At 32.6% G+C, this 13,913-nt stretch overlaps 1 protein-coding gene across 1 annotated transcript in view; it reads left to right on the top strand.

Annotated features, from left to right (window-relative positions):
• The first annotated feature begins 5,023 nt into the window (after window positions 1-5,023).
• The window catches only part of LOC108910652 (cullin-2), a 33,298-nt gene continuing 24,408 nt past the window's right edge, over window positions 5,024-13,913 (top strand). The window contains exons 1-2 of the mRNA XM_023455437.1: window positions 5,024-5,268; window positions 6,572-6,837. Of these exons, the coding sequence (XP_023311205.1) occupies window positions 5,150-5,268; window positions 6,572-6,837 (385 nt within the window). The 5' untranslated portion in view covers window positions 5,024-5,149. The remainder of the gene's footprint in view (window positions 5,269-6,571; window positions 6,838-13,913) is intronic.

Genomic DNA, 13,913 nt, shown 5'->3' with positions numbered 1-13,913 from the left:
TATGAAAAATTGTATTATTGGGATTTCTGGCGAAAGTTGACGTCAAACAAAAAAGTATCTAATACAAAAGTTGTAGATCATGCACAAATCTACAACTTTTGTAGAAGTCACTTTTAACATAACCTCAAAATTTCCGAGAAATATTCCAAACAGGTTTTTTTCTGATTTTTCGTTTTTTATTTCCCATTTCTGCAAAAATAATTTAATTTTGACGAAACCTGATGAAAGTATACCTTTCTCTGTCTTAAATAACCTCAAATTTATTTAGATAAAAAAATCAGGAAGTTTCTGTGATATTCATTTCTTTCGGCCTGAAACAATTTTTTTTTCAAAGAAAAATTCTACTTAGAAAAAATCATCGTACAGAGTTCTGCCGATAATCATTTTTTTCATTTTGACATACTTTTTGGTGAACCAAAAAAATTTTAATCACAATTCAAAAACATGCTCAAAAATGCAAAACAGTAAAAAATGACTTGCGGCAACGAATTTTTCAGTAATTGTTAGTAATTTGTTTAAATTTAAAAAAAAATCAAAAACTGATTACACCATTCAATTGTACGGGGAAAATACAAAAAAACTGTCTCATTGACCCAAAACTATTTTTGTACAGTATTGCTATAAACATAAGTCGAATAGTGAATAAATAAAATAAATAATATTTTTTTTCCGTTGAATCGATTAGTGTACTTATTTTCAAATCGTGATTTTTTTCGCTCGATACCGTTAATGGATCACCCTGTATACAAGGTGTTCCATTTAAAGTAACAAAGTTATGTATCGTCCAGATGAAACGGAGAACCCTGTATAACTGAAAATATTCTACGTGGATGCCCAATATAATTCCAGACAACTTTGATATAAACATGTTTTTATTAAACTTAAAATAACAGAATTATAGAAGAATCCGTCTTAATTTAATTTTGACGAAATTCGGTGCAAGTATTCCTTTCTGTGTCTTAAATAACCGTAAATTTTTTTAGATAAAAAAATCAGCAGTTTCCGAGATATTTATTTTCTCCAGTCTGAAAGACTTTTTTTCAAAGAAAATTCTACTTAGAAAAATCATTGCACGGAGTTCTTTCTACCGGTGACCATTTTTTTTTGTTTCAACATATTATACTTTTTGGTGAAATAAAAAGATCTGTATTTACAGTTCAAGAACATGCTCAAAAAAGCAAAAAAAATATAAAATGACTTGCAACAATGAATTTTTCAGTAATTGTTGATAATTTGTTTAAATTTAAAAAAAATTCAAAAACTGGTTACACCATTAAATTGTATGGAAAAATACAAAAAAAAACTCTCATTGTTCGAACCAAAAATTTATTTTTGTACAGTATTGCTATAAACATAAGTCGAATAGTGAATAAATAAAATAAATAATAATATTTTTTCCGTTGAATCGATTAGTGTACTTATTTTTTTATAGTTTGATGAATTCATAGATATAGAGTATGTCCAAGATAAGGATAGGATAGCATTAGGATCTAGGAAACGGTAAGAGATACGGGGTGGCTCAGATTAGAAAAAATTAAATTAAATTGTTGGACATTCTGTGCTGCTTTGACTTTTATTCTCTCCTCTCTCTCTCTCCTCCAATAGATACAGGTATTTTGAAAGCGTTCAGAGCCCGTACTCAGGAAAAATTTTTAATTATAGCTGGAAACCTTTTTAAGCGATTACAATAGTAAGGTCATCTAATACAGAATTAAAAATGACTAGATTTTGTCCTAAAGATAGCATATTTATAGCAGATTTAAAAAAATGTATCTGATGATGGCCCCTCGAAGACGAAACTTCGGATTGCAAAAATATTGACGCCATTGGATAGACCGAAAAAAGTGGCAATGTAAATATGCAATTTATTTAAAATTCGTTTTCAAATAAAGCCAGAAAAAAAAACATCTTGCAAAATTTCGGGTTTTCGGATTTCGCGTCAACAGTAGACTTTGCAGTTAATACTTTGTATTGCTGAAATCTCAAATCATCCAGAGATAATTTATCATTTGTGCATTGCATTTGTAATTCGACTTAAATGTTTATAGCAACTAGCAACACTGTACAAAAATAAAGTTTTGGGTCACACAATGAGACACAGTTTTTTTTATTTTTTTCCCGTAGAATTGAATGGTGTAATCAGTTTTTGAATGTTTTTTAATTTAAACAAATTATCAACAATAACTGAAAACTTTATTGTTGCAAGTCATTTTTTATTTTTTTGCATTTTTGAGCATGTTTTGAACTGTTATTACAGATTTTTTTATTTCACCAAAAAGTATATGTCAAAACAAAAAAAATTATTACCGTCAGAACTCTGTACGATGATTTTTTTAAGTAGAATTTATCTTTGAAAAAAAAGTGTTTCAGGCCGAAAAAATTAATATCTTAGAAACTTCTTGATTTTTTTATCTAAATAAATTTGAGGTTATTTAAGACAGAGAAAGGTATACTTTCACCAGGTTTCGTCAAAATTAAATTATTTTTGCAGAAATGAGAAATAAAAACGAAAAATAAGAAAAAAAACTGTTTTTCGCATTTTTCTCGGAAATTTTGAGGTTATGATAAAAGTGACCTCTATAAATTTTTGCATGATCTACAACTTTTGTATTGAATACTTTTTGGTTTGACGTCAACTTTCGTCAGAAATCTCAACGATACAATTTTTGATAACTTTTCAACCCCTCAAGTCAACCCTCCGCCGCCCCTGCTCACGCATTTATTTTTTTTAGGTTTATTATAAGCCCTTTTCCACTTATAAAAGTCCAGGTAACAATTTTTTTTTTCTCCAAGTGTAAGTTGGTTGGACTAGATGTGTATTTTACAATAATAAAGTTAGAGCGAAAAAATTTATATGGGACATATATGGCTTCCCTGCCATAATTTCAAAACGACTTAATTTCATACAGGGTGGTAGAAATTTAATGCCGAATTTACTCAACTTCAAACCATCTTAACTTATTTTTTTTTAATGGAAGATGGCTGTGAATTTTTTAGTGGAACTTCAAAACAGGCACCTAATCTGTCATCAGTTTATCGTTGTCAATTTAACACATACAGTGAATGTTTATTTGAGTATCTATTATTTATTGTTAGAGAATGGAAAACGTTAACATTTATTTAAATGTTGACATTCTAAATTTATTATTTATTCATGGAGTGTCACAAGATATTAAATACAACTTGCAGAATATCTAATGAGAGATGCACTCATTGACTACCAATCAATTAAACTAAATAGGTAATACGAATAATAATTATTTTCAGAAATCTAATTAATTTGCTCGAAGTGACCACCATCTACTTGTAAACAGTTATGTATCCTTCTTGTTACCCCACCTGTAACAGCTCCGGATATTTGGCAGCAGGTAAAGTTTCAAAGGCTTCTCTTATACGGGCAACTAGGTTTTCTTTGAAATAAACTGACGTTGAGTGCATTTTCTCTTTTATCACACCCCAGATATAAAAATCTGGTGATGACAGATCCGGAGATTTTCCATGGCTAGAAATTGGCCTCAATGATTTGGGATCGAGGGGGATTATCCCTCTTTATCCTGCCTCATCTCGTGTAGACCTGGACAGCCTTCGTAGGTGGGCCATTTATCCATTTGCTTCATACGACGAGTCGCCACTGGGTTCAATTACATGGGCTCCCAAAATTCCTCCCCACACATTGAAAGACCATCTGTGTTGGCTACCAGTTGTTCTGAATTGATGAGGATTTTCCGTTTCATAATAATGTCAGTTATTACGATTAACAAAGCCATTTCTATGAAAAGTTGCCTCATCTGAGAACATCACAGATTTGAAAAAATCAACATCTTGATTTAACACCTCTAGGGCCCACTGACAAAAGGCCTGTCTCCCTGGAAGTCAACCTCCTGTAACTCTCGGTGCAACTGAATGAGATAAGGATGATAATTGTACCTTTTAGTAATCCTATGTGCCGACGCTGCCTTAATGCCCGTCGTTTGACTAATTTGTCGTAGGTACCATTTGTCGTAGGTACCTGAATAACTCATTTTTTTCCAAAAACGTAATAGAAAAATTTGTGCTGAAACCGCATGTTCCTAACTCTTTTAGTTTAGATGCTTAGAGAGCTGAAATCGTGATTTTTTCCAAAAACTGTCGAATATCTCAGAGCACTTATACAGGGTGGTCCGAATTTTATGCAGGAAACTTCGAGGGTAGCTAGATCTCTTTAAAATAATATGTGTTTGTCTTATAAACATAGGTCTGGAACGGCCCCGTTTTAGAGATACAGGGTGTTGAGGTTTTTAAAAAAAATGATTTTTTTTTATATCGCACACTACCTCACAGGTGGTGTAGAAAGGAGTGTAAATAATTTTGTTGATGTGCTTAGAAATTGCACTTACTTTGAAACATAAACAAATATTCTTGTAATATTATCGTTAGAAGTGTCTGCCACAAGGGGATTGTATTGGTATGAATAACTTGAGAACGGCGAATCTTAGGGAAAAAANAAGAGTATCCCAAAAAACAAAATAAAATTCTTTTCCCAAATACAGGTAGTTAAAATTTTCGAACAAAATCCAAATTGTTTCATCAAATTCAAATTTGGTACAGCCGCTCGATACCGTTAATGGATCACCCTGTATACAAGGTATTCCATATAAAGTAACAAAGTTATGTATCGTCCAGATGAAACGGAGGACCCTGTATAACTGAAAATATTCTACGTGGATGCCCAATATAATTCCAGACAACTTTGATATAAAACATGTTTTTATTAAACTTAAAATAACAGAACTATGGAAGAATCCGTCTTAACACCCGTATGTATTTAATAAACAAAAATTATTTCTTACTTCAATGATGAACACAGATGAAGGGGGTGGGAGAACTTCAATGACATTACGAATTGCAAATGCCGGATTGAAGGAAGAAATAATTTTTATTTATTAAATACATATATTTTTATTAGAAATTTGCGAAAATGTGTTTCTTAATGTTTATTGTTCATTGCAGATGTTCTGAAAGCGACATACACGCATATAAAAAGAGAGGTAGGAAAATTTTAATTTTTTTGTGCTATAGTAAATAATTACCATTTTTATATCCACATTTTGCCCTGTCATTGGAGGTTTGTAAATTTTGGCACTGTGGGAAGGTGATTTGAATACGGAAAATGTCCTTAATACCTAGACAGATGGATTTTGACGCCACTTGGGGCGCTATAAGGGAGACGATACAGGGCGTAATAACTTTGGATCAAGTCTCCAGGATCGCCTGGTACGACAGATTTTCGTAAGTGCTTCTAGGTTATGTCAACTGTCATTCTGTGCTATATTTATTATTATTATTATCTGTTAATTTAATTAGCTGAAGTTTCTGTACAATCCCTAAAGAAAATGCTCAGTAAATATTTTTGTTATTTTTCTTTTTTAATTATAAAACGTAAACGGTTAAGAACAGTCTTAGGTAATTATTTACTATACAGGGTGTTTTTAAGTACTTGTACAAACTAATTTTAAGATAAAAAATTATGAATATGTGTCCACAACGGCTTGGTTCTTGAGAAACAGGGCGTCCAAAAAAAAATTTGTTTGGTATTTTGATTATATTTCGTTCAATAACATGACAATTTGACGAAATTCGGTAAACTGGGAGTATCGATGATGGGAAATTCAAATGTTTACTTAATTTTTTGTTTAGATAATGTTAAAGGGCGCCACATACAATGTTGTACCTGGATTTAAACAACCATAACTTTTCTGTGCCGCACTGAATATCGCTTTCGACTAAACTTTTGACTCCATTCAAACGTCCAAACATTTTTTTTGCCATTTTCGGATTCAACGAATTTTATTAAAATAGGTAGCATTTTTTTAATTTTTGGGGTGAGTTGAGAGTGAGGGGGGGATCCACACGTCAGAATTTTTTTTATCAGAAAATTTTACTAAGAATAGAGTCGCGTCTCAAAAACAAACATTTTTTCTGTCGGCCTGTGTAATTTTTATTTGTTAACTACTTATTTTTTTTTACTTGAAATTTACGAAAACGTGTTTCTTAAACAATGTTGATTACTGTCAGATTTGTGCGTAGTGTTGTGTGAAATGTCCAGGTTAGAATTATGATATATTTTTTCTCGAAAACTAAGTTCGACCGCACAAAATAACCTTCAACGCCACCGAAAATAAGGGGGTAGGAAAATTTTTGTGACGATACATGAAAAAAAGTTCGGTACAATTTTAGGGGTGAGTCATCTCCTTGTAGTGCTTCAATTAGATTTAAATCATAGTCGAGGAAGGCCAGTAGATAATAAACCTAAATCATGTACTAAATTTGGTTCTTCTACGGTGAAGTGATGCATGATATTAATTTTTTTCCAAATTAAGGGCCCCACTTTGGGGGCTAATAACTCCTAAGGGGTGCGACTTTGTATATAGGTAAGTTTGGTTAAATGACAATATTTTGGACACCCCTACATGCACCTGCCCTGTGTCGGTTCTAATGCGGCACACCCTGTATAGTAAATAATTGCCCAGTTTTACTTCTGAACTCTGTTTTTTTGTGCCCACTCTAAAATTAAATACTAGACGTTTGTCAGGGACATCTATTTGCTATGCTACTCCTATCCAAAATCCATGATGGACCGCCTTTACGGCGAAACGAAGCAGTTCCTCATCGATCACGTCGCCATATTGCTTAACAAAGTCCAGGAGGACGGGGAGCACAAATTGGTGAAGAATTACTTCTTGTATTGGTCTCAGTACTCTGTCAGCAGCCAATACCTGAACATCCTTTACCTGCACCTGAACGAACAACTCCTCCGAAAGAAACGTGCATCCTATGGCTTTTCCAATGCATCCACTGGTGAGTACGAATTTATGTTGTTTCATAACTTCATTCTTCCGTAAATTAGGTCCACAAAATGAACTATTAAAAAGTCAAAGCCTGCCATGTTTCCTAAACTATTGTATTTTGTTTCCTGTTAATTTGCAGTTGTTATAATAGCGAGCGATCCAGAATGATTGAAGCTGACGTCACACGTAAATGTTACCATAGATATTAAAATTTACTTCCATTTGATCAAAATTATTTTCCGCTTTCTTAGATTTTCGACCGACACGATCTGTCAATTCAGAGAGGTCCGTGCTTTCCGTGTGTGCTTGCTGTTGTATTTCTTTTCGTTCGTCGATTGTGGTTTTATTTGAATTTATCGTATCTTCTACATAATTAGTGTTTTTTAGCGGTAATCATCTGCTAACTGTTAGTTTTGTGGCAAATACCGATGGTTTCTTCGATATAAAGTAGTCGAACTGTTTGAGATTAAAAAATGGCGTTTTGGTACTTTCGCAGTGGTCAACGAGATGAGAATGGATGGAATTATTCAATCCGTTTATGTTTTTTGCAATTCCAGGAAGAGTTTCCATATCATGAAGCCGCATATTATAAGATTTTTACTCAGCATGTTTTACGTTTGGTGACACAATTCAGAAATACTGGCAGTTGTTGGACTTAACTCCCTTAGATTATTATCTCTTTGGAACATTAAAAAATTATATATATGTAAAGCGTTTACACGTAGTGGATGAACTAAAGGACGCCATAACTATAACAAATAAATTAACTGATATTACAGAAAATGAATTACATAATGTATTTAACAGTTTAAGAAGACGAGTAAATCTATGTTAGTAGAGTGCCCGCTTTAATTTATTTTCACTTCTGTGGGCGTCGCGGGGTTACAAGCTGAATTATATATAAAATTGAAGCTTATATGTTACTGAATCGGAAACCGAAGGTAATAAATAAATAACGCGGGCAGAAGGGCAGTAAAATCAAAAAACGAGTTATGACCACGGGCGGATAATACAGCACATTGGCTATAATTCCATATAAAAATCAACTTATATTTTGTACAGCATATATTTTTTATTAATTTTTGAAAGTTGCTCTTAACGTTGAGTCTTATGGCAGAATAAATTTTTAAACTGGAATATCTCGCTTCGAACACGTCGAAAATCTTACTTAAATTCAACATTTTTTTAGTTCCCACGCCATTTACCGGAAAACGGAGGCCTTAATCGAAAAATTTTACTCTTGCAAAAAGTTTATTTCATCAATTTGAAAGACAACAGCGTTTAATTCAAAATTTTTGCTTCAATAATAAACAATATATGAATAAAAATACAAAATAAATCATTTTCGACCGGCCGGCGGACGGCTGGCTACTTCGCTTCCCCACTTCGCCAAAGTTGAATCTGTCTCACAAATCTTCATAGCTCCATCTCGTACTGTATTACATTTTATTTTAATATTTCTTATCTTACCGGAATTTTAGGTGTGCCTTTTTGTAGCGGTTTTCGTATGTGTTTATATTTTCAAAAATATAGTTTTGTGGGTGAATGCATATAACGAGTTCAGTACCTAACCTGGTTAAAATCTTAATTTTTCACTTTTTAAAAAGCTGGAACACATAGTGGTTGGCGTTTAGTGTTGTAAACCAGGATAATCTAAGTGAGAAATTTTACTTTAGTTAACTGTAGGGAATTCCTCATTCCAATTATAGATTTTTTATCAGAATTTAGCACTGCACGAAATGAAACGTTCTACAACTGATAGTACTAGTTCTGAGAACGAAATCGGCTTACATGTAAAATTCAAAACGCAAAAACGCAAAAATTGTATAATATGTAAAAAAATTGGAGGTATTATAATCGAATCAACGGATAAAACTTCCTTTACTTTTGTGAATTCCACTAACAATAAGGATTCGGAATGATATAAACAAAGAGGTAGATGAGGACATACAAAAAGTGATTGTTGATGGTAAAACTGGCAAAAGTGTTTGGCATAAAATGTGTTATATTGCTTATACGAACAAACAAAATATTGAAAGTTTAAGGAAAAGAGTGGAAAGACTGAAAGAGTACAGAGTAGCTGGTATTGAATCTCCACCACTTACTGGTAGATCACTTCGTAAGGGTGGCTTTGACATAAATAAATGTGTATTTTGCCAGAAGCTGTCTCCTGGGAAGAGATTATCCCAAGTTATGTCTAAAAATATAGAAACTAAAGTAAAAACTTTGTATCGATCTCTTCAGAAGTTTTCGAAATAATAGGCTCCAATGATTTAATAGCAATGGAGGTAAAATATCATGTGAATTGCCTAATGACAGAATAGAATAAAAAAATTGGGAAAACAATTTGGTAAACCACAAACACTTAAATGGAATTGGTACGGATGATTTTTCAGAAAATATGTTCAAGGATATTCAGATCATTATTATAAAACTATATTAAAAAAATCCTAATATTACGTCAGTAAACACTTTAAGAGGTTTGTAAGCATCGTGTTCAACAATTGCAAATCTGCTTCTGACTGAAGATACTTTGCGATTCCATTATTTGAGGACCTATTATCAATCAATTGTTTAGAACTCTGTCCAAAATTGCCTTGTATTGCCGACTGTGGACAGAAAAATTGATAAAGACATTTGAACGTTCTTCATGTGGATGCAAAAAGGTAAGATAATAAGTAGCAACCATTTTTCTAGTAATAAAATTTAAATTTTCTTAGATTGTGGAAGCAAGGTTTGCTACTTACAAGAAAAGTAATATGGGTTGAATTTGGTCCTGTAAAAACATGGCTCAAAATCTTGCAAAAATTTCGATGAGAAACGTGACTTGGATAAATAGTGTTTTTTATCTGTTAATCATGTTTCTAATTGTTAATAAAAAGGACTTTTTTATGTATATATTTTATATACAGGGTCTCCGGTTCATGTTTCAAAAAAAACTTGTGTGCAAATTCCTCATAGGAAAGTAATAGGGATAGTTCATGTGAGTTTAAAGAACTGTTTAGAAATGTAATAAATATTGTCTTTTAACATATTTTTATTTCTATTGTACTCCTCCAATTACCTGATTGTCGACACTTCTTTTCAGAAAGAAACCGTTTGCACATTATTATTGTTAACGCACAGTAGATATTTATTCGTCTACAAATTTTGACATTTTTATCTTTAGCCGATTTAAAGATAATTAAGAAAAACCATTTGGAAAGTAACAACTTCAACACACTGTATCTCGAAAACAGGGCGTCTAAGAAAAAAACCTTACATGAACTACCCCTATTATTTTTCCATGAGGAACTTGCATGCAAGTTGAACATGAACGGGACACCCTGTATAAATTTATTAACTTAATCAAATTAAATCTAATTATTAAAAAAATCGTATTTTAAATCTGTAGAAGTGAGACATAATTTATTTTACTAATTTTGCATATTTTTTCAAATTTGTGTGTAGTAGGGTTATCACTACTGACTCGTACGTATCGAAGTAATACGAAATGGAGCTATGGAGATTTGTGAGACAGATGCGATTGTGGCGGAGTGGGGACGCGAAGCAGCCAGCCGTCCGCCGACCGTTCGAAAAATGACTTATTTCGTATTTTTATTTATATCTTGTTTATTATTGAAGCAAAAATTCTGAATTATACGCTGTTGTCTTTCAAATTGGTGACAGAAACTTTTTGCGAGAGTAAAATTTTTCAATTAAGGCCTCCGTTTTCCGGTAAATAGCGTGGGAACTAAAAAAATGTTGAATTTCAGTAAGATTTTCGACGTGTTCGAACCGAGATATTCAAGTTTAAAAATTTATTCTGCCATAAGACTCAACGTTAAGAGCAACTTTCAAAAATTGATAAAAAAATATATGCTGTACAAAATATAAGTCGATTTTTATATAGAATTATAGCCAATGTGCTGTATTATCTGCCCGTGGTTATAACTCGTTTTTTGATTTTACTGCCCTTCTGCCCAGGTTATTTTTTTATTACCTTCGGATTCTGATTCAGTAAGATATAAGATTCAATTTTATGCATAATTCAGCTTGTAACCCCGCGACGCCCACAGAATTGATTTTTAAGCATATTTAACGCTGCCGGGCACTCTACTATGTAGATATACAGAACGAAGGCAGACATTTTGAATAAATTGTGATTAGAGATATTAAATATTTGTATTCTCGATTTCAGTGTTGAAATAGTTGTTAGAAATTATAACAAATTAATTACAAAAATTATTATTACTGGTAGGTAGAGATGTCAAATACGATTACTTTCGAGTAATCATGAGTACCGATTACTTTCGGTTTAAGTAATCGGTACTTTGTATTCGTTACTTTGATTACAATGAGCAGTGGCTCCAAAATATTCTAAATAGAATAGTAATCAGTAATTACCTAATTGATATACAGTGCTGTAAATTATAGACGAGTAAATATCAAACAGCATCATATTATGAATATAATCTAACCTCAATTTCTCTTAAAAAAGAAATGCAGTGATAATATCTGAAATATTAAGGTTTGTTTGATAAAAAAAAAATAAATATAATGCAACGATAAAAATAAAATAGAAAATAAATCAGTTTTAAAATAAATAAAAATAGAAAGTACATATTTTTTAGATTATGTATTATATACACACTCTTATGCATGTTTTAAGTCTTTTATAGGAAAAATATTTTCTAATATAAGTAGGTATAAAAATATGGTACACAAAACAAATAAAATTGAATGCAACGTAATAATACAAGTACTCGTTTCGTGTCGATCTAATATGAATATGTGTCAAGTGAGCATTGCATAAGTATCCATATTCCATTAGATAAAGTACTCTATATTGTCTATATCCAAGAAATAATCAAATAAGCAAAAGTAACGAATACTTTTTCAAACGAGTAATCGTTACTTCGGATCCAATCGAGTATGACGAATTGATACTTTTTCGACATCTCTACTGGTAGGGATAGAAGTTTGATCATAATTAAAAGTACATATTTACTTTTCTTTAACTTAAATTTTCTTATAGGTAACATGTTCTTTTTATGTTAGAATTTAAGAAATTTTAAATCGATTTTTTATTTCTAAATGAGGAAAGTAAACGCAAATTCATTTAAAAATTGTTGCTTTCACTTTACGGTTCGCATAAGAAAAACAAGATAGATAAATAATTAAATTGTCAGTGTTGCGAGAAACAACTACTCCGCGGGCTATATGCCCCGACCGGCATTGAATTATACTCGCATCATCTAGTTCAACAGGCTAGATCGTTCGTCGGTTTCGGACTTATTAGTCCTCATCAGTGAGTCATAAGTGAGACAACCGACGAACGATCCAGCTGTTATAATGTCGTATGCTCACGACCAAAAGGTACATTGTACACGGAACGCAAATGGCTCGTTCTATCGTGTTGACTTCCAACTATGCCATTCAGATGGCTACTACGGAAGGAAGCGACCTGCTAAAATTTGACAGATATTTTTGTTGCACGACTGTCGCAAACAGGGCGAAAACAAAATGTTTAAAAATATCTGCCAAATATCTAAATTATTTTTATTTAATCCATTCCTTTAACAAATTAATATAGCCCTCAAATTAATTAATGCCAACATTCTGCTTTTTGTGTTGTATTTTTGTGGTTAAAATGAATATGCGCCCCTGTTGCCATTGCGCTTAACCCGCCACTGAACGAAATAAATCATTGTTAGTGTTGCCAACTACAAAGAGTGAAAATTATAGGAGGGGAGCGACACAAAATATATGTAAGTAGCTGCGCCATCATCATTTTGAATCTCTCGCTAGATATTTAGTAACAGACTTTTTGTTGAATTGTTATTTTGTCAGAACCGAACTGTATTCTCTTTTATTATCATGGGGTCTCTTAAGACCAGCATAATTTATCTACGTGATATTTATTGCGATAAATTTCTACATAAAGTTAGTTTAGGTTATATTGTATTCTTTTATGCGATGGCCAGTTCATGTTAGAACGAATGCGAATATATTGTAAGCGATCTTTTGGTGACAACAAACAACGAAGTCATAGAACAGAAAATTCAAGAGAGTCAGATCGGTGGCAAATTAAATGTTATTATTGTAATGAAATTGGACATAAACAGTCTATTTGTTCACAAAAGAAAAAATGCACAACTAAATGTTCTTTTTGCAATAGACACGGTCATGTGTAACACTTGTTTATTTTTAACGTATTGTAATAATACGAATCAATATATATTTTATTATGTAATGAAACTATCGTGGTTGCTTTGAATCAAACCTCAGCTGTTCACACGAAATGCGCCAGCCAAGTATTTATGTGCCCTTGAATAATGTAATTTATGGGTATATACAAAGATGTAGCTCAGAATGCCGAAACAGAGAGGGTGTTCTTTGAGACAGTGGTGTCTGGCCAGCGCCCGAATAAGGTCGATTATATCTGTGTGCTAGCTTGAATATATTTGTTTAATGATTTGTGAATTTGTGAGTAATATGCCATACTCGTTTATGTTTTTGAAAACCCCAGGGCATGCCACGTGTTCCCGGTCTTTATGGCTGTGGTTCCTTCAAAGTGTGTCTTGTAAGTTCTACGGGGTCTTGCATGCGCTTTGATTGACACATACTGGGTGGTGTTGAGTAGGTGGCATAATAATAATAGTGTGACTCACACACCCGGTAGTTGGGATGCTAACTAGTTGGCGTCCGGGGGAGCCTCGACTTATTTCAGGTGACACTAGCTAGTTGTTGAAGAAAGAATGATACATAGTTACTAATTGATATAATGGAATCGTATGGAGGGATATACCTTGAATCCTAAGGTTAGGGGGAGTGAAACCCCCCGGTGAGTTACCTATTTATTTGTTTTTATTGACAGAACAGTAATTTTGTTATTTGTTTCATATACCCTCTTAATTTCTGACGAATGACCCGGCTGTTGTCGAGATAACTGCTTTGTGATGACCCATGTATAAAAGGTAACAATACCAACAATAACATCTATTTTACATTCAGGTGTGGGGTCGCACAAACTGTTTGTCTTGACAACAATAAGGTGAGGGTATTTGTTGTGTAATATTCATATTACATGAAAATTATAAAAAT

Source organism: Anoplophora glabripennis, unplaced genomic scaffold (assembly GCF_000390285.2).
Source record: "Anoplophora glabripennis isolate ALB-LARVAE unplaced genomic scaffold, Agla_2.0 scaffold579, whole genome shotgun sequence".
NCBI classification, from domain to species: Eukaryota; Metazoa; Arthropoda; class Insecta; order Coleoptera; family Cerambycidae; genus Anoplophora; species Anoplophora glabripennis.
The sequence above is the reverse complement of the archived record's forward strand: the minus strand, read 5'-3'. Positions and strand labels throughout refer to the sequence as shown.